We start from the raw sequence: 19,390 nt of genomic DNA on the forward strand, positions 1-19,390 counted from the left end.
AACATCTGGTACCTTTTTATGTTGTATCTTGACTTGCTTTCCCTCATTGCATGCACCACACACAATCTTGTCATCGATCTTGAGTTTGGGTACTCCTCGAACCAAGTCGTTGCATACTAGATTCGTTAGATTCCTGAAGTTCATATGTCCCAAACGTCTGTGCCATAGATCAATATTCCCTTGAGCTGACAAGCACTTGACCTTCTTTTCCCACATGTAACAGTTATTGCCAGATCTCACACCTTGTAGCACTGTTACACCATGTTGATTTATGGCACGGCAATCAATTGCTGAGAAGCACACCGTAAGTCCATCATCACACAGTTGACTCACGCTGATCAAATTAGCCTTTAATCCTTTGACAAAGTAGACATTCACCAATTTTGGTACTTCTGAGTTACACGTTGTACCTTTTCCTTGAATGACACCACAGCCTCCATCTCCAAAGGTTACCTTTCCTCCTTTTACCTTTGACACTTTGTCTAGATACTCAATGTTTCCCGTCATGTGTCTAGAGCACCCACTGTCGAAGTACCATGGTTCCTCAGATTCAGAATCACTTGACACTCGCGCCATGTTACATCGTATGGTACTTCTTGGTTCAGTCACTATCTTAGGATACAAGTCGGTTTTCTTCATCCAGCCTCGAGAAGTCTTCCCTATTCTCCAAAACTTGTGTTGTCTCCATACTTGTTTGACTCGTTCCAGATACTTGTAGCAATATCTCTTGTAATGACCAAACTTCCCACAGAAGAAACATCCACTCATCTGAGCTGGAGTAGTTTGTGTCTTAGTTTCTTCAGGATACGCAAAACCTCCAGACACAAAGCGCGTTGTACCTGTTGAGCTACTCTGTCTTCCAGTGTAACCAAGTCCCATCAATGAGTTTTCAGTTCTTCCACTGCTCAGAATCTTGTCAAGTTGCTTGGTTCCCGTGAGCATCTTAATCTTCCGATATTGCTGATCTAATTCAGCTTGAAGATCAGCTGCTTTCTTTCTTTCAGCCAGTAACTCTTCTCTGAGCTCGTCCGCTTGTTTAGATAGAACCAATTTTTCTTTGATCAGATTCACACTTTCCTTAGCCAACTCAGCTTCTCTGTTAAGGTCATCCTTCAACACTTGTACTTCAACTTCCAGCCGTGCCTTCTCTTTAGCCAATGCCAAATTCTCCGTTCCCAGCTTCACTAGCGTCTCTCGAACTTCCTTGTAGCTTTCATCTAAGTCATTTTCTTGCTCAGCATCACTCTCAGATCCTGAGTCACACTCCACGATTCCTAGAAACGCCACAAAGTTGTTCACTTCCTCTTCACTTTCGCTGTCGGACTCGCTGTCATTGATTCCTATCATGGATTTTTCTGGCTTTCTTCTACCATCCGACTCGCACTCAGCTTGAGTGTGTCCATATCCCTTGCAGTTATGACACTGAATCTCTCTTCTTTTCACTGTGGGACACTCAGTTCGAAAATGACCATACCCCTTGCATTCTTCCTGTAGTTCTTCTCTGGCTCAGACGTCTTCCTACCTTGGCCAAACTTCTTCTGCCCATTCTCCACCTTTCGTAGAGCTCTATCAAACCTTCTGACCAGAAGACTCACAGGATCGTTATCATCCGTATGCTCCTTTTCAACTGATGCAAGCGCAATTCCTTTTTCCTTCATTCCACCAGACACACCAGCCACTTCCATCTCATGAGCTTGTAACATTCAAACCACTTCATCAAATGTCATCTCGTCAGTGTTACAGGAGACGGTCATAGCTGCTTTGTATGCCATGAACTTAGACGGCAAGCACCTCAGGAACTTCTTCACAAGTTTCTTCTCTTTATATTTCTTCCCAAGCGTAAGTGCTTCTTGTGCCAGTGAGCTAATCTTTGAGCTGAAATCTCCAACAGATTCATTCTCTTCCATCTTTAGCTCTTCAAATCTTGTTGCAAGCATATCCTTTCTAGAACTCTGAACCTTTGAGGTTCCTTCAAAATGCTTCTGCAGAATATCCCATGCATCTTTTGCTGCCTCGCATCCTTGAATTAGTTCAAACTGCTTCCTTGCTACACTGCAATGTATGACAGTTAGTGCACGAGCATTGAACTTAGCCATCTTGTTCTCATCATCAGTCCAGAGCTCCTCCAGTTTTGGAACGTCTGTCCCATCCTCGGCTCTTGCAACAGGTGATTTCCAACCAGATTCCACAGCCTTCCACGCCAATGGGTCAATACCCTTGATTGTAGCCTTCATGCGCGCCTTCCAGAATCCATAGTTTCCTACTTCAAGGATCACCTTGGAGCTTATCACCAACTCGCGATAGCTATCCATCTTACTCCGCAGGATCTACCTGTTTAAATAAACAAAGCACAGATACCTGCTCTGATACCAATTGTTAATGTAAGATAAGTAAGCTACGCTATGTAGAACACACAATAGTACAGGGTTATTCAATTCCAAGAAATACGACTATATTTATTCTTTCAAAAGCTCTTACACGTTCTTCTTAAAAGTAATAAATCAAACAAGCTCAAGACAAACCTCGACTTGTTTGCTAGTCAACTCGTTCAGAGATCTAAGACAGACTCTGAACCACCTAAGCTCTTAACCCCTAGATGCTTTGCTTCTCCTTCTTAGGACGTACAAAACTCTCTATTGCTAAAAGCTCTCCCTGTGTGTTAAACGGCAACACAGTGCCCACGCTTCCTTTATATATCTTTGAGGAAGCCCTAGATCTAATCTATCTACCTAATGGAAACTTTCCATTTCTTCTACTTCAGCGAATAAGCCAATCTTCCTTTTCTTTTTAGATCGATTGCTTCTTCTTCAAGTCTTCCTTTAATGTCCCTCTTCATTAAATCTTCTTTTAAAACATCGGTCTTGATACATGCTTCTCACGAACCACCTCTCTGATGTAGTAGTTCATGTCACACTTCATGAACTACTTCAGCTCTACTACAGCATCGTCTTCCCATACACCTTCAAATTTTTGCCGGCGGTACTAGCATAGGTGAAAGCAAAGGCGGTGGAACATTATGGCAAAGTCAAGCCTTATATACTCTAGAATGTTGAAAAATGTTTTAGGATTTTTTTAATAATCTAATATTTAAAATTTAAACTAAAATTTTAAAAAGAGTTTCAAAAAATAATTTCTGATGTCAAAAAAGGAAATTTTCAAAAAAAAGAAATAATTCTTGGCTAAAAGAGATTTGAGATTTTATCATAAACATAACACACAGAGATCAAAATGAATAAAACATATAATCAAATAAGTAAAATACATTTATATTCCTATGATTAATTAATATAGACTAAGTGTTTAGATTTGAAAGGTGAATTTTGAGAGTGAGTTTATGATTTTTATATTTAAAATTTTAAATAATAATTCCAAGTGATTCACGTTCCTTCCTTTCTTCAGTAGCCAATATATACTTTGTTTAATCATTTCAGAGACAGCTTAACTGTCTGCTCCATCGCAGCTTCAACTGAGGGAGGGTGAAAGACGATGGGGATATTATTTTAATATTGTTCAGGAAATCTTGTACAGTTTGTTTAGAATCTCCCTGAAATATTTTAACCGAACAGGCTTTATAATGGACATTACATTAACATGAATGAATGATAATGAAGGATTACCAAACTTACAGTCTTGAGTCTTGACGGCATTTCGCTTCGTATGGTGGAGTAGTCGAGAGAGATAGAGGTATAGCTGAGTTATCATTAAGAAAATACCATTTTGTAGAGGAAGAAGGATTTTAACAAGAAGAGGAACGTCAAAGTTGAGGATGAACAAAAAAACAAGTCATGCCGGTTCGGTTCATTGTTCATAAACCGGCTCGATTGAGATATGAATTAGGTCGGTTTTTTTGTTGACCTAGAATAGGAGGCCATTCACGCTGACTAATCTACGATGAGAATGACGTGAAGAATTTTAACATACGCGCGATTTTGCGCGTGTGCAACACCTACACAAGGTTTGTTGTGTCTTTTTGTGGTTCAAAGGCGCGCGTGCGTGTTTAGGAGAAAAGATCATTAACCTTAAGAGTTTGGTGGTAACAACACTATAAAAAAAGAGATAATGAGTACACGTTAGTAAAAGCGACACGTCACTTCTCTCATCATCTTCTGCAAAACTTTGAATTGCTTTCATATGCTGCGTGTGAGCTCTGTAACTGAAGCTTCTCATGGCGGCTATGGCGTTTCCTCTTTCGTATACGCCCGTTTCTGTTAAACCAGTAGCTTGCTCTCGGAGATCGAAACTCGTAGTTTTTTCTTCGTCTTCTAATGGAAGAGATCCCTCACCCTCTGAGGAGAACTCAGTTCCTAATGGAGTTAAAAGCATCGAGAAGCTTCAGGAGGAGAAGCGTCGTGCTGAGTTATCTGCTCGAATTGCTTCTGGAGCCTTCACTGTACGCAAATCCAGGTGACTTTTCAAATCAACAATCAGACATTAAATTACAAATTGATAATTGTTATGTTTCCAAAAAAAAAAAAAGATAATTCTTATGTTTTTTTTTTTTTTAAAAAGATAATTCTTATGTTGCAAATCAGTGTTAGACACAACCATGTGTTCTGTTACTGGTCTGTTTTAAATGACACTAGATCTTGACCCGTGCGACCGCACGGGTATTAATTTTTAGTTTTAGTTTTTATTTATTTATACTAAATAAGTATATTTATAATATTTGATCGTTTTATATTGACTAAGCTAGGAATAGGTATTTGAGTATTCACTCGAATCCGGTTAAAATTTATTCGGGTTTGATATTTTCGAGTTTAAAGATTTTATCTCTATTCCGGTATTTATAAACTTTGGTTCCTGTTTGATTTAGATCTTTGCCAGTTTGATAACTCGTTTAAATTATTTTTAAATTTTCAAAATTTATATATCTTTAAATATCCTTAAGTCTAAAAAATATAACATGCAAATTTGAGTAATGTAAGCTAAAGTACCTAAATTAAAAATTAAAATAAATTTAACTTGAATATTTGGATGAAGAATAAATATATATTTTTTTTGGTGTTTTGATTATTGTTTATCTACTTTAGATGTTTACTTTTGACTATTTTTTATATTTCAAATCAACTTAAAATAGCTTATATCTTGGATATTAACTCAAAAATAGCTAACATATTGAAGTATATAAATATGATTTAAATACATTCGAATATCTGAAATATTTCGTTCGGATAAGATTTAGTTATGGTTTTCTAGATATTATGGTAAATCCGTTTGGATATTATCTAGTTTCGGTTTAAATTTGGTAATAATTTTTCGTTCAGATTTGTTCAATAAAGAATTGATATTATAATTTCGATGAATTGTTTGTCCAATAAAAATGTTTTTTTTTTAATTTGACATTGATTTAATGTAAAAGTTAATGAAGTGTATTTAATTCAAATTTAATTTTAGAAAACACATTAATGTAAGTGGAAAAGACAAAGCATTAAAATAAGAAGTATTATTTAATTGTGTATTTAATTAAAATTTAATTTTGGAAAACACATTAATCAAAGTGAAAAAAACAACATTAAAATATGAAGTATTAGTTAATGTTAGTGGCATGGAAATGTAAATAACACTGAAAATTAAGGGATATTTTATATGTGTACTTCTCTTTTAATAATATAGATGTGCTTATGTTTTTTTTTTTTTTTTGCTTGTTCATTGTGAAAGCTTCCCATCTACAGTAAAGAATGGTTTATCTAAGCTTGGAGTTCCCAGCAATGTTCTAGATTTGGTGTTTGATTGGACCGGAGCTAGCGAAGATTACCCCAAGGTTCCAGAGGCTAAAGGGTCCATTCAGGCTGTCCGCAACGAAGCTTTCTTCATCCCTCTCTATGAGCTTTTCCTTACTTACGGTGGTATCTTCAGGTTGACCTTTGGTCCAAAGGTGTGTTGTGTTTTGTTGTGCTTTATATTGGTTGAGGATAGTTTTGTCAATCCAAATCCACTTAAAATGTTCTTGGTTTTGTCTATAGTCGTTCTTGATCGTCTCGGATCCTTCTATCGCTAAGCATATATTGAAAGACAACGCTAAAGCTTACTCCAAGGTGAACAAAACAACACAAACTTAACAATGTAGCAGCAACCAATGGTCATGTTTCCTTATTATATATATGTCTACTTGTTAAATCTTAGGGGATTCTAGCTGAAATTCTAGATTTTGTGATGGGCAAAGGACTCATACCTGCTGATGGGGAGATATGGCGTAGGAGAAGGCGTGCCATCGTCCCTGCATTGCATATGAAGGTAACCAAATTGATGACAAAAATGGACGGTGGAGAATGTGTATAGCCATTTTGTTTTAACGTTTGCTCTGTTTTGTTTAGTATGTAGCAGCTATGATCAGTTTGTTTGGAGAAGCTTCAGATAGGCTTTGTCAGAAGCTTGATTCCGCTGCATCTACAGGGGAAGAAGTAGAGATGGAATCACTCTTCTCTCGTTTGACTCTTGATATTATTGGCAAGGCGGTTTTTAATTACGACTTTGACTCCTTAACCAATGACACCGGTGTGATCGAGGTTCTACCTTCCTCTGCTTTCACTTTTGTTACCTTTGTCTTTGTGTGTTGTTGGATTAGCAAAGATGAAAGCTATTTGTGTTATCTTTTTGTTAGGCAGTTTACACTGTTCTAAGGGAAGCTGAAGATAGAAGTGTTTCACCTATTCCTGTTTGGGACATACCAATCTGGAAAGATATTTCCCCACGTCAGAGAAAAGTTGCTACTTCTCTCAAGTTGATCAATGACACACTCAATGATTTGATCGCAACGTGCAAGGTAATAGTCCAATAATTGTTCATTCTCTCTTTTGGATCCTCATCCTGTTATATTGTTTGTTGTCTTTACAGAGAATGGTAGAGGAAGAGGAGCTTCAGTTTCACGAGGAGTATATGAACGAAAGAGATCCAAGCATCCTTCACTTTCTTTTGGCTTCAGGAGACGATGTAACAAATCTATCTGTGTTTTATCAGCTTCATGGGTTCTTCTTAATTTGGTTCTTGGATTTTGTTTCAGGTCTCTAGCAAGCAGCTACGTGATGATTTGATGACAATGCTTATTGCTGGACATGAAACATCAGCTGCGGTTTTAACATGGACCTTTTATCTTCTAACAACGGTAAAGAGACTGAACATATCACATTCACAACTGAAAATGAAAATTTATAACCTTTTTGGTAATTGCAGAATCCCAATGTAGTGGCCAAACTTCAAGAAGAGGTAGTAAGGATACACCTCATTCTTGCCAAAATGATCTTACAAGAACATTGACATGTTAAAAAAAGAAAGTTTGGTTCTGTGTGTAGGTTGATTCTGTTATTGGAGATAGATTCCCAACCTTAGAAGATATGAAGAAGCTGAAATACACTACCCGAGTTATGAATGAGGTAAAAAAATAAAAAAAGCAATCTAAAGACCTTGTGCTATTTGGTTTAACCATTTACTTTGGTGTTGGTGCAGTCATTGAGATTATATCCACAACCACCAGTACTGATCCGTCGTTCTCTGGAGAACGATACGCTTGGACCGTATCCCATCAAAAGGTCAAACATTATGGTTTTCCATTTGTATACAATTTTGGTAAATAGCAAGAATGCAACTTCTGAAGATTTGTGTTTGGAAAAAAACTAACAGAAATGAGGATATCTTCATTTCTGTTTGGAATCTACATCGAAGTCCTCTTCATTGGGATGACGCGGAAGAGTTCAATCCAGAGAGATGGCCTCTTGATGGGCCAAACCCAAATGAGACAAACCAGAACTTCAGGTACAAAGATCCCTTTATTTTGCTTATCATTTTGAGTTGATTTATATCTTGGCAGCTTTCCTTCTCCAGTTACTTACCGTTCGGTGGAGGACCAAGGAAATGCATAGGCGACATGTTTGCTTCGTTTGAGGTAGAGAAACAATTGACATCAATCAGTACTTGTTACATGTTCTTATAGTAACTGGGATATATGTATGTTTGTTTGTAGAATGTGGTGGCAATCGCAATGCTTATTCGAAGATTTAACTTTCAGACTGCACCAGGAGCTCCTCCGGTATAGTCATTAATCAAACTCTTCCTCTTTAGTGTCAAGATTTTAAAACCTGAACTAAGATAAAGTCTTTTTGACCATTTGTTTATGTGGATGGATAGGTGAAAATGACAACGGGAGCTACAATACACACTACAGAAGGACTGAAATTGACTGTAACAAAGAGAACACCACCTCTCTCTGTTCCTATCCTTCCAATGGAAGCTCCTCGAGATGAAGTTTCCTCTGCTCTCTCTTGAGTCCTCATCTTTGCCAAACTGAAGAAATAAACAAGCCCAAAGAAGACTAAGAAGAAGAACAACAAATGCTTATGATTGTTTCTCCGCGTTATATTATGCAGACAAGTAGAATGTAAAGAAAATTATATTATTCTTTGAAAAAAGATAAACAAGTTTCAAATATTTTTCTAGGACATAAACACGAAGCTCTGATTTTACGTCAATGAAGTGATAATCATAGAGAGTTTATACTTCCATCATCGAAGTTGCCTATGATCTAGGAAAGATCTCTTCTGCTCGTGTTTGGTATGTCCAAACCATATGACATTTCAAATCGAGATCAAGTTCACAAAGTAAAATAACAGATTCATAAACGATAGGAACACAAAAAGCAAGAAGAAACAAGTCTTATGCTAAAGTTATTTAAAGCTTAGATATAGAACTACTGCAGACAGAGGACGAATCATTTATGTAGAGATATTCATCAAGTTGAAGCCGAGGCAGCCTCTGCTTCAAGGAGTTGCTTCACCTTAGTGATGTAGTCACTCATAGCTTCGTCAGTCGATTTACCTGACATCCAAAAACAAAACCAAGAAAATAAATTAAAAAAACTCTCGAATCATGGGAGAGAGTGTTGAACTTCAGACAGGAACCGCAAACTACATTGGGTAACAAGGAAACAGTTAGCAACTCAAATATGAAAAGAAATTACCTTCAACAGCCTTCCAAGCATCCCACTTGGCTCTTTCCTTCATGCTGAACATTCCAGGACGACCTTCGAGTCAATCAGAACACCAAAAAAAAAATGTTATTAAAACAGAGCAAAAGTTGAACCAAGAAGCGAACCGCAAGGGTGTTAACGTGAAGCTTCTTAAGGTGAGCAGGGTAATATTAACTGGTGGTGACTGGTCCGACAGTGGCTTGCTTGTAGAGTCCGTAGAGGATGAGCAAGTCCTCGTTCGAGGGGCTCGTTGTGAGCTTCTTGACTTTCTCAGCATGCTCTTCGAAGTCCTCCTTCACAAATCAAGAAACACAATTTTTAATTACCTTAAACAGTAAAACACATGCGTGATGCGTCACTACAGACAAAGATTCGAACCTAAGAGAAAAGATTCGAATCTTCATGAAGCTATGTTTATGAGAACAAAACATGATACAAAGATATGCTTAACAGGAGAAAACATTTTTGCAGCCCAAATCTGTTCAGCAAACAGGTTCACAATTACACAGAAAAATCTAGAATTCAATCGCGGATTCGAGAAGACAAACTTAAACGGTAAGATCGGGCGATTGCATACTTTGTCTGATCACATCTTAAACGCTAAGCAAACAGTAGATCCGAAACCTAAATCGGTCCAAAGGGATCTGATCGTACCTTCAAACCCATGATGATAAGACGTTAGACGTTTGATATAAGCAGCGGAAATAGATCAGTGTAAGACGGAGAAGAAGAGGACTACGCGTGTTGGGTTTTATATATTGCCTACACACACACTCTCTCAAATTTACTTTTAATTACACCCAATATATATATTTTTAATTTCTAAAAAACAATTATATTATTATTAATACTATTAAAACAGAATGGAATTTTTTAAAAAAAATACACCGACTAATTTTCATTTGCTAATAAAATACACTAACTATTTTGGATCTCCGTTTAATCACGAACTAATTTTTGTTGCGTATTAAATATACAAACTTTTGAAATTTGCATATTTTATACAACGTTTTAGATGGCATCAACTATGTTTAACAGAAGTGACGACGACGTTAATGTTTAACTAACCACGTATTTAAATTGAGAGAAAAAATTAATTAAAGATATACGGACTGATTATCATTTGCTCATAAAATATATGAACTATTTTTGATCCATATTTAGTTCACAAACTAACTTTTGTTTCTCATTAAATACATAAACTTTTGAAATTGAAAATTTTTACACATCAATTTAAACGATATCAACTATGTTTAACATGATTTAGACGATGAACAGATGTTAATTATATTAAGAATTAAATTGGTTTTGAAAATGGTTACAAATTGGACTTCTCTAAATTCTCAAATCCGTGAGAAAACAGTAGTTATTGTTCAAAGTAGGTTTTGTACCTCTATCTGTAGGTTATTTTCTTTTTGGAGTTTTGATGCATTAATATCCGTAAAATTTTGTGGTTTTGGAGGAAAAAAAACTTAATTTTACAGGTTGACACGAAAATATAATTTTGTATTTTGATATGGAAAATATGATTTTGTTGTTTTTTTAAATGGAGAACATGATTTTGTAGTTGTTGCAGAAAAAATAATTTTGCAATTTTGACGAAAAAATGATTTAACTGATTTGCCGGGAAAAAAATTGAATGAGATTTGTATTTAATGAGAGTTTTGTAGTTTCAGTTAAATATTAATTAGATTTTAATTTTGTTGGTTGGGTTGATTATGGTTAAGAGGTTGAGAGGAGAATAAGGGGGGGTTATTGGTGGTTGAATTTTAATTGATTTAGAAAATTTAGAGAATCCATTATTATTGGTATGTGGATTTTAACAATCTTATTAAAATCCTTTGTTATTGGTTCATGGACTTTTAAATTCTATGTAAATCTCTTGTTATTCAAAAAGTTTAGCTTTTATAGATTTTGTAACTATATTAAAGTTTCTTGTTATTGGGACATGGATTTTCTTTAGTTTTACTCATAACACTCAACTTTAGAAATACCATGTACACTCATAAGATTCTTAAAATCTATGAATTTTCTCATAATGTTGTCTCAAATGGTAGTAGTTGAAATGTCAAAAATATAGTAAATCAATACTATTAAAGTTGAAGTATGACCTATTGATATTAGTTGAGTCTAATTTAAATTATAACTGTATTTGAAATATAACTGTATTAAGTAAATTATAACTGCATCTAATATATAACTGTTTCTTTGATAACCTCTGAAACTCCTATTTTAATGGGACACGAACATGGCAAAAAGTGTAGATTAGTATATCATGTCCGATGAATTAAAATGAACTAAAATGTATTAATATATACATATGTTGACAAAACAAAACACATATGTACATATACGTATATACAATGTGTATTTGATTTAGCTAATCAATTAATTAATACCTCGACTCAAGTCGTAATGATGTTCTTTATTTAATAGATGTTCTTTCCAGTTAAAATATAAAATAATAGTTTTGATATATATATTTTGTGTTTAAAAAATATTTAGAAAATACTTAATTTTTTTTTGTTCAACAGAAAATACTTACTTTAACTTTTGTTTCTATATTTTTATTTTCAATTGACATATAAAATATCAAAAATAATTTAAATAATTTAAATAATTTTGTAACAAGTTAATATTTTTGACATCTATCAAACAACATCAAAACTTAAAAAAATATAAATATTTATTTGTATAATGCAAATAATAAAATTAAACTTCAAATCCAAAATAAAGCAAAAGTAAAAAATTATTAATAAATTGTCGATAAAAACTGAAAGCCTAAATTTTTATCAAAAATTATACAAAACAGATTTTTAAAATATGATTAAAAAGTGACAACAACTAAAATTTATCTATTGGTTCAACCAATGATTTAACCGGTAATTGATTTTAGTAATTTTTGCGGGTTTTATTGATTTTTGCGGATTTTATTGGGGTTTTAAACATCAAGACTTAAAAATTCATAAATATTTATATGTATAATGTGAATAGAAAAATTAAATTTCAAATCTAAAATAAAGCAGAAGTAATATATTATTTGTAAATTGTGGATAACAAAACTAAAAACCTAACTTCCGTACTAAAAACTATACAAAATAGATTCTAAAAACATAATTAAAAACTAAAAACAAAAGAAGAAAAAGTTATATTTTAGTTCAACAAGTCACCAATCCAACCGGTAACCGGGTTTCGGGTTTTAGTGATTTTTTGCGGGTTTTATGGGTTTTTAAATATTAGTTTGTTTATAAAACCCAAACTGTATTTACCTTGGATCACCGGATTTACCGGTTCAATCGCGAATCCGGATCAGATTTTAAAACACTAAGTACGAGACTTTGATTTCAAAGTCAGGTTTTTCAGATATGAATATACTTGACTAATTATATTAGGTAACTAATAAAAAATACAATAGGTTACAAACTATAGGAATAAAATTTTAAAAATAATTTCTGAAATGGATATGACACAATTATACAGTTATGCAACTTAATATATTGAATATAGTTATCAAAATTATATTAAATTAAATTAATATTAATTACAAATATAACTAAAACACACAAATTTAATATTTAAATATTTCAAAAAAGTTAAAACAGAAATTATACCCGCCTTTTTGAAGGACGGGTCAAAATCTAGTGTATATATAAATCAATAGTAAAAAGGATGTTCTTTTACCAAACGAAGAAAAAAAAATTGTTTATTTACCAACAAAGTGTTTTCTTTACTAAAAGGAACTGAAAAGGTGAAGTTAACATTTGAGGAAATTAGAATTTCACTCTCAGTGATCATTTCAGTTTGAGAGAGTTTTAGGGAGGAGAAAAAGGCGGAATCTTTTCAGTTCTAAAGGAGGAACAAATGCAATCCATTACAAAAGAATGTGAAGTAGAAGTCTCTTACGACAAGGATGGCGTCAAAGGCGCTTGGTACAGAGCCATTCTCGAAGACATCCCAACCAAATCAGAACACACGTTGCTCAGAGTCCGTTACAAAACGCTGCTCAAAGAAGACCGTTCGTCTCACCTGTCCGAAATCGTGGATCATAGCTTAATCCGACCTGTCCCACCGAAGGATGACGGAGCTGTGCTAGGGGAAGGCTCGGTCGTCGACGCTTATTACAAAGGTGGTTGGTGTAGTGGTCTGGTTGTGAAAAAGACGGAGGAGGATGGTACATATCTTGTTTCTTTTGATTCACCACCAGACATCAATCACTTTGAGAGAAAGCAGCTTAGGGCTCATCTTGACTGGTCCGGTTCGAAATGGTTCCGACCAGAAAACAAGGTATAGACCGTTGTGGGGTTTTTGTGTTGCATGTCAAAGTTTTGAACTTTATTGTTTTTGTTAAGACTTATATCAAAGTTTTGAACTTTGGATGTGTTTTTGAAGGAAGTGGCCAAGTCCTTGTTTAGTCCAGGGACCATGGTTGAGTTGAGATTGTCTTCTGCTTGGCGTACGGCAGTGATAGTTAAAAAGGTGGAGAATGAGGAGAGCTTCATTGTCAAGTACTGTGATGATAGGTCCTTCAGACGCAGCCAGAGATCGAGAATAACTGTCGTAGTAGATTCGCGAGATGTCAGGCCAAGACAGCCGCCTCTTTGGTCTGTTGGAGAGTATGAATTGTTGGATCATGTCGAGGTGGTTTGTGGTTCTGTATGGTCTGAAGGTGTGGTGAGAGGGATTCTCTTCAAGGGACGTTACATGATTAGTTTTGGGAAAACAAAAGTGGCTTCTGTGCAAGTCAGTTGCTCTGATCTTAGGCCTCCAATGGAGTGGGAAGATGGGATCTGGCACAAAAGATCAAAGGTGATTTGTTTGGTTTGGTTTGGTTTATCTAATGCAAAAATATTTATCATTGAACTCTAATGACCTTTCCATTTTTTTCAGACAAAATCCAAAATCTTTGGCAAGTGTTACAGTCGCAAGAGGAAACGAGGACAAGTAGAACACAATTCAGACCTCAATGATACTGGTACGTATGTCTTAAAAGCTTACATCTTTGAAACAAGTATTAAACTGTAACTTGTAGATACATATACTAAAGAATATGTCTTTCTCTTTTCATTGTTTCGGATCTGTTTAGTGCAAACCCCTACTTCTAATGTTGAGGACACTCAAGCGAAGGACACAATGATGGTTTTGCCCTTTGCATGTAAGTCACCGTTGTGGAAGATTTACGAAACAATGGAAGTCTTCAAGACACTACCACAACATCCTCATTTCAGTCCATTGATTGAGTCGACTAGTGAAGATTTCCGTGAAGGGTCTGCGTTGGGAATGATGGCGACTTTTTCTGGATTATTAGAGAAACTGAAAGATCTGGAGACGGACGTGTCCGTAAGCCAACTAGATAGCCTCAAAGACTCGTTTTCCAAGCTAGAGAAGCATGGGTTTGATGTTACAAGGCCTTTATCACGGATCAACAAGGTGTTGGCTCTCAAGGATAGACAGCTGAAAATATTGGAGGAACGTAGAGGTCTTGACAAAGAGAGGATGGATGAATCTAACAAAAGGCGCAAGGCTGAACTAGAGTTTGGTGAGACGAAGCGCAAGATGGTTGAGGTTAAACACAAGATTCTCGAGCTGCAAAGGCAAGAAGCGGCTCTGATAGAGAAGAAGGAAGCGGCCGAAGAACAGAAAGATGAAGCCTGCAGGAAAATATGGAAGGTGGAGTCATGTGCGAGAGATGTTGCTGTAAAGCTTGAAGATGTTGAGTTTGATTTTGAGACACTTTTGTCTGCTCCCTGGTAAGTTACAGAATAACAAAAGGTATATATGATAAGCTCTCTAGAGCTCTCTCTCTTTCTTCTTGACTCAAGGATTTGGCTGAGATCGTTGTTGCTTGTGGATTTATGGTTGATCTTAATTTATGTTTTGTTGATTTTGGTAGACTTGTAATGACTTAAAAAGTGTCTTACTAAGAATGAAAGCTGAAGTTAACTAACTAGTAAATTAAAAAGGCTTTTGGAGCCATTACTAATCTGATCAGAACGATGGTATTGAATTAGATTATGGTTAACCTAAAGTTTGACTAAGAAAACGATAACCTCAAGTTACAAAACAGAAGTAATGTAGTTGCACAGTGGTGTTATTGGAAGTTGAATTTACAGAATCCACAGAGTTGTTGATTTTAAGAATTAGGAAGTTCCTATTTCTTTTAAATCTCTATAATATTATTTGAAAAATTAATTTTCTAACATTAATAATGTCATCATTAACATTTTTTTTCTTTTTTCATAATCTTTGTTATTTTAGTTTTTTTTTGTATTGGTTTTAAAATCACATATAAAAGGAAATTTCATAATAATAAGATTCATATTTAAGATATATAATTTTCCTTCAAACATAATGGATATTTTTGAGGTATTTTTCAAATTAAATTTTAATTTTAATTCTTTTTCTGTTAAATGGGTTCCAAATAACATACAAAAGAGGAACATATAAAAAAAATAAAAATAAAGATGATTTATTTTTATAATATATTATATATATATAGTAATTGATTTCCTAAAAGGAAATTTCACAAGAAAAACATAACAATTTACAAAATAAATATTTACTTTGAAACAAATCTCAAAGAACATAATAGATAAAATTTAAAAGCACTAAAATAAATTCTATATCAACCAATACTTTTAATAAACTAGAGAAGAAAATCTTCTAATAAACATAAGCTAATAGTTTTAGTGAACAAAAACTACTATAACATAGTTATATAACTAATTAGATAACATAAGTTGAGATATTTTAATAACTAAAAATACAATATTATGTCATTAATTAAAAATGATACTTTCTGCTTAATACTTATAATTTAATTTTTAAATTTTAGTTTTATAAAATTAATAAATAAAAAATCATTTAAGAAATATATTAGATTGTATGTTTGGTTTGGTTATCAACTCTGAACCTATCAATACCTCATCTTCTTTTCTATTTTTACTAAAAACAAATATAAATCTTAGTATATATAGATTTAAACCAACATTAATCTTAGCAATACTAGTCTTTTTATAATAACTAACAGCAGTAATCTAGAATATTTTGAAAAGAATTGGATTTAATACAAAAAATGTTCTACAATATAATATACACATGATATAAATAACTACATAAATCATGTATGATAACCGAAATGACTAAATATCATACATAAAATCACACATCGAACTAAATATCATACATAAAATCACACATCGAACTAAATACAAAATCTATTATTTAAAATGATATTTTATACGAATACTGTGTAACATCATTTAAATATAGTTTAGATATTGATTAGTTATTATAAATATCTATTTGATAAGTATTTATAAAATATGAATGAGTATGGGAAAGCAATTAGTTACAGGTAATTCTTATATTTAAAATTTTATGAAAATATATTAATATAAGAACTAATTTTTTTTCTTTTTAAAAAATTAAGAGATGGACATAACGCATTATTGCTGGGCCCAATAAGCGAATTGAACATTTGAGTTATAGTTTGCAACTGGACCGGATTTCCAACCAAACAGGCAGAATAACCGGTGGTATCCGGTTTAGTCCGGAAACGATACGAGCAATTAAATAGCGGTCGTGTCCGGTTTAGTCCCGAAATCTGGACCGGATTTCACTTCTCCGCCGCCTTCCCCCCTTGATCTCTGTTTTGCGATCGCGACTAGTTGTATGCATGTAATAGCTTCGATCTCTAATTCCGATTCTGCTTTCGAACTCTCTTCTTCTCTCTCTCTCTCTCTCTCTCTGAGACGCCAAGCAAAGGTATGCAAATTTCATTGTTTTAGGGCTTTTGCTTTTGATTCAATAGATGCTTTCTCCGATTTATACGCTGCGATTTTCCAGAAAAAAAAAGGATTAAATTGATTGGCTGATTTGTTGTGATTGACCAATTCTTGGAATCAATTGAAGTCATGTAATCTGTTTCTTCTTTCTCTTACTGTAACAAAATTGCATAGTTCAGCATAAGAAAATGTGCAATTGCTACTTTATTTTATTGTTATAGCTTTATGTTGTGGTATGTCTTAAACTCTTGAGTTTCCACTTGCAGTCATTTTCTTTGGGGATATACAAAGATGACAACAATCGAAACAGGTCCAAAAACTCAAAAGCCATCATCTCCTTCCACTACTCTCAAGCAACCATCTTCTTCTTCATCGTTTAAAAGGTGGGGAAGGAGACACCCTTTTGTTAGATACGGACTTCCCATGATCTCTCTCACTGTTTTTGGAGCCCTTGGACTCAGCCAACTCCTCCAAGGCAGGTCTGTTTACCTTTTTCTTTTTCTCTTGACTACTATGAAGGTCTCTATCTATCAATGTATCTCTTTAGAATTCTCTACATAATTGGTTTTATTTGGTTTGTTCAGTAAGGACATTGCAAAGGTGAAAGACGACCAGGAATGGGAGATTATCGAGACGAGAAAGGCTCTTTCTAGAACTGGACCTGTCGATGCTTACAAACCTAAAAACACTTCCATCGAAGACGAGCTCAAGGTTGGTTACTTTTTGATTTAACAACGAGGTTAGACCTCATAGAAAGAACACTTTAATCTTGACAGGCTTTTCTTTACTCTCACACTGCAGGCTATGCAAGGGAAGGTGGACATAAACTCGTACGAATACAAGAAAATCCCAAAGCTAAACGAAGGCAAGTCGAGTTGAGTTGAAGTCTTTTCTTAGATGTGTTTCTGTTTTAGGTTTTTTAAAGAACTCTTTACATAAACTGTATAAGTTTTGGCCTTTCTAAACCATTAACAGATATGGGTTGATAATAATACTTGTGTTCATCTACAATATCTAAATAACTATTAGTTCTCTGCATGTGTGATTCTTTTTATTCAAGCAAAGAAGATCAAGTTAGCTAACACTTCATTGTGAACTCATACTGTTTTAAGGTATTGTATAAGCTCGTGCTACTACTTCATAATGAAAATATCAAAGATGTCTTAAACTTTTTATAGTATTTGACATGTTGAGTGCATTTCTATAACATAATACGATATTGTTACAATAATGCTGCCCAACGGCCATTTTTAATCTAACTTCTGGAGATATATTTTCATAGACAATATAAAAAAGCGCAAGCTTCTGTGTCCTCATTTTGAAAACATCAATTGCTTTTTTAAGAGGGTTTCTGGAATTACAAATGAGTTTCTTCCGATGAAGCTTTATGTAAAACATCAAGTTACTTTTTTATTTTGATACAAGCGCCTTATCTAACTCTTGATTGTGAATTCATATTGTTTTAAGGTAATTGTATAAGCTCCTGCTACTTCATGATGAATATATCAAAGAAGACTGAACTTTTTAGATTTGACATGTTGAGCGCATTTCTTTTTTTTTTGTTCAACGTAGAGCGCATTTCTATACCATAATACGATATGTTATTTTGGTTTATGTACCATGATAACGCATTACTTGTGTTAGTGATGTAGTTTTTCTAAACCATGATGTAAAAGCATCGCCTTAAACCTCAAATTGTCCCGTCTTCAATCCTGTAGCCATTTCTTAAGAGTATTCATGCGACTAGCAGTGAGCATCACATCATTATATCTTATATACGAGAACTGAAGATAAAGATTATGCTGAACGCTTCAGATCATTGTCTTTATTTTCATTTTCTTTTTACTCCATAAACATTAATCTTACTTCATTGGCGCAATCATATGCATTCAAAATCCTTTAGTTAATATGATTTGGTTTTCTTGTTGTCTTTCCTTTTAAGCTTTTACTTTCTTTTTAGAATATATTTATATTTTCTTTTTCTTATTAGGGTTTGTCTAAATGTAAAGTTATATAAACATAGCTGAGACTTCTATGTTTTTCATACTTTGATAATTAATATACGATTTTTTGTTTATTTTTTGTGTTATTCAGAAATCATTATTATTGATAATAATAATGATTTTATTAATAGAGTCGTATTCAATATGTACAGATATACACCACAATATTATAAACTTGTAAAGCGTACATCATCTATTTAAGTTTCATGGAAATAAAATTTTACACACTTTGTGAGCTTAAACTTGTGGTCATTATGGGTTCTTTGTCGACTGGATTTTATATACTCTTTCTATTTTAATTTACTTTTCGTTATATAGGAAAATTTATGTTTTATAATAAATGTTTTTAATAATTTAATTGTAAAATTTATTAATAAATATAATATTTTATTTTTATTAGTTGAAATAAAATAGGTGTATAAAATATGACTTTTTATATAAAATATATATAAAATGACATATATTTTTATTTATCAGTGCAAATTTTAAAACAACAAATAAAACGAAATCGAAAAAGTGTTTTTGAACGAATAAGATATGATTACTACAAGCTAAGTCTTCTCAGACTATTGGCAGATTATATTCGGATTCATTACTAAACGCACATTTATTTAGTAGAATATGCATGGTTAAAGTCTTATAAA

The 19,390-nt window shown here is 33.7% G+C and overlaps 4 protein-coding genes across 4 annotated transcripts; 3 read left to right on the forward strand and 1 right to left on the reverse strand.

The window, feature by feature from the left end:
- The first annotated feature begins 4,058 nt into the window (after positions 1-4,058).
- On the forward strand, positions 4,059-8,421 carry LOC108822653 (protein LUTEIN DEFICIENT 5, chloroplastic). The gene is made up of 15 exons (XM_018595786.2): positions 4,059-4,404; positions 5,659-5,875; positions 5,964-6,035; positions 6,124-6,234; positions 6,315-6,506; positions 6,602-6,763; positions 6,835-6,930; positions 7,001-7,102; positions 7,171-7,203; positions 7,290-7,370; positions 7,444-7,526; positions 7,618-7,749; positions 7,819-7,879; positions 7,958-8,023; positions 8,122-8,421. Exons 1-15 carry the CDS (start codon positions 4,166-4,168, stop codon positions 8,257-8,259), a joined length of 1,785 nt encoding a protein of 594 aa, XP_018451288.2. The 5' UTR covers positions 4,059-4,165; the 3' UTR covers positions 8,260-8,421.
- Positions 8,422-8,547: 126 nt separating this feature from the next.
- On the reverse strand, positions 8,548-9,739 carry LOC108822654 (acyl-CoA-binding protein). The gene is made up of 4 exons (XM_018595787.2): positions 9,614-9,739; positions 9,135-9,252; positions 8,951-9,013; positions 8,548-8,808 (listed from the first exon to the last, which is right to left on the reverse strand). Exons 1-4 carry the CDS (start codon positions 9,623-9,625, stop codon positions 8,723-8,725), a joined length of 279 nt encoding a protein of 92 aa, XP_018451289.1. The 5' UTR covers positions 9,626-9,739; the 3' UTR covers positions 8,548-8,722.
- A 1,468-nt stretch (positions 9,740-11,207) lies between these two features.
- Positions 11,208-14,850, forward strand: LOC108820138 (DUF724 domain-containing protein 2). The gene is made up of 5 exons (XM_018593115.2): positions 11,208-11,219; positions 12,776-13,243; positions 13,349-13,765; positions 13,847-13,931; positions 14,043-14,850. The coding sequence occupies exons 1-5, from the start codon at positions 11,208-11,210 to the stop codon at positions 14,708-14,710; spliced, it is 1,650 nt and encodes a 549-aa protein (XP_018448617.1). The 3' UTR covers positions 14,711-14,850.
- A 1,699-nt stretch (positions 14,851-16,549) lies between these two features.
- Positions 16,550-17,781, forward strand: LOC108821081 (uncharacterized). The gene is made up of 4 exons (XM_018594130.2): positions 16,550-16,723; positions 17,010-17,222; positions 17,328-17,454; positions 17,545-17,781. Exons 2-4 carry the CDS (start codon positions 17,035-17,037, stop codon positions 17,620-17,622), a joined length of 393 nt encoding a protein of 130 aa, XP_018449632.1. The 5' UTR covers positions 16,550-16,723; positions 17,010-17,034; the 3' UTR covers positions 17,623-17,781.
- Positions 17,782-19,390: the final 1,609 nt, after the last annotated feature.

This window comes from Raphanus sativus, unplaced genomic scaffold (genome assembly GCF_000801105.2).
Source record: "Raphanus sativus cultivar WK10039 unplaced genomic scaffold, ASM80110v3 Scaffold1778, whole genome shotgun sequence".
Lineage (NCBI taxonomy): Eukaryota > Viridiplantae > Streptophyta > Magnoliopsida > Brassicales > Brassicaceae > Raphanus > Raphanus sativus.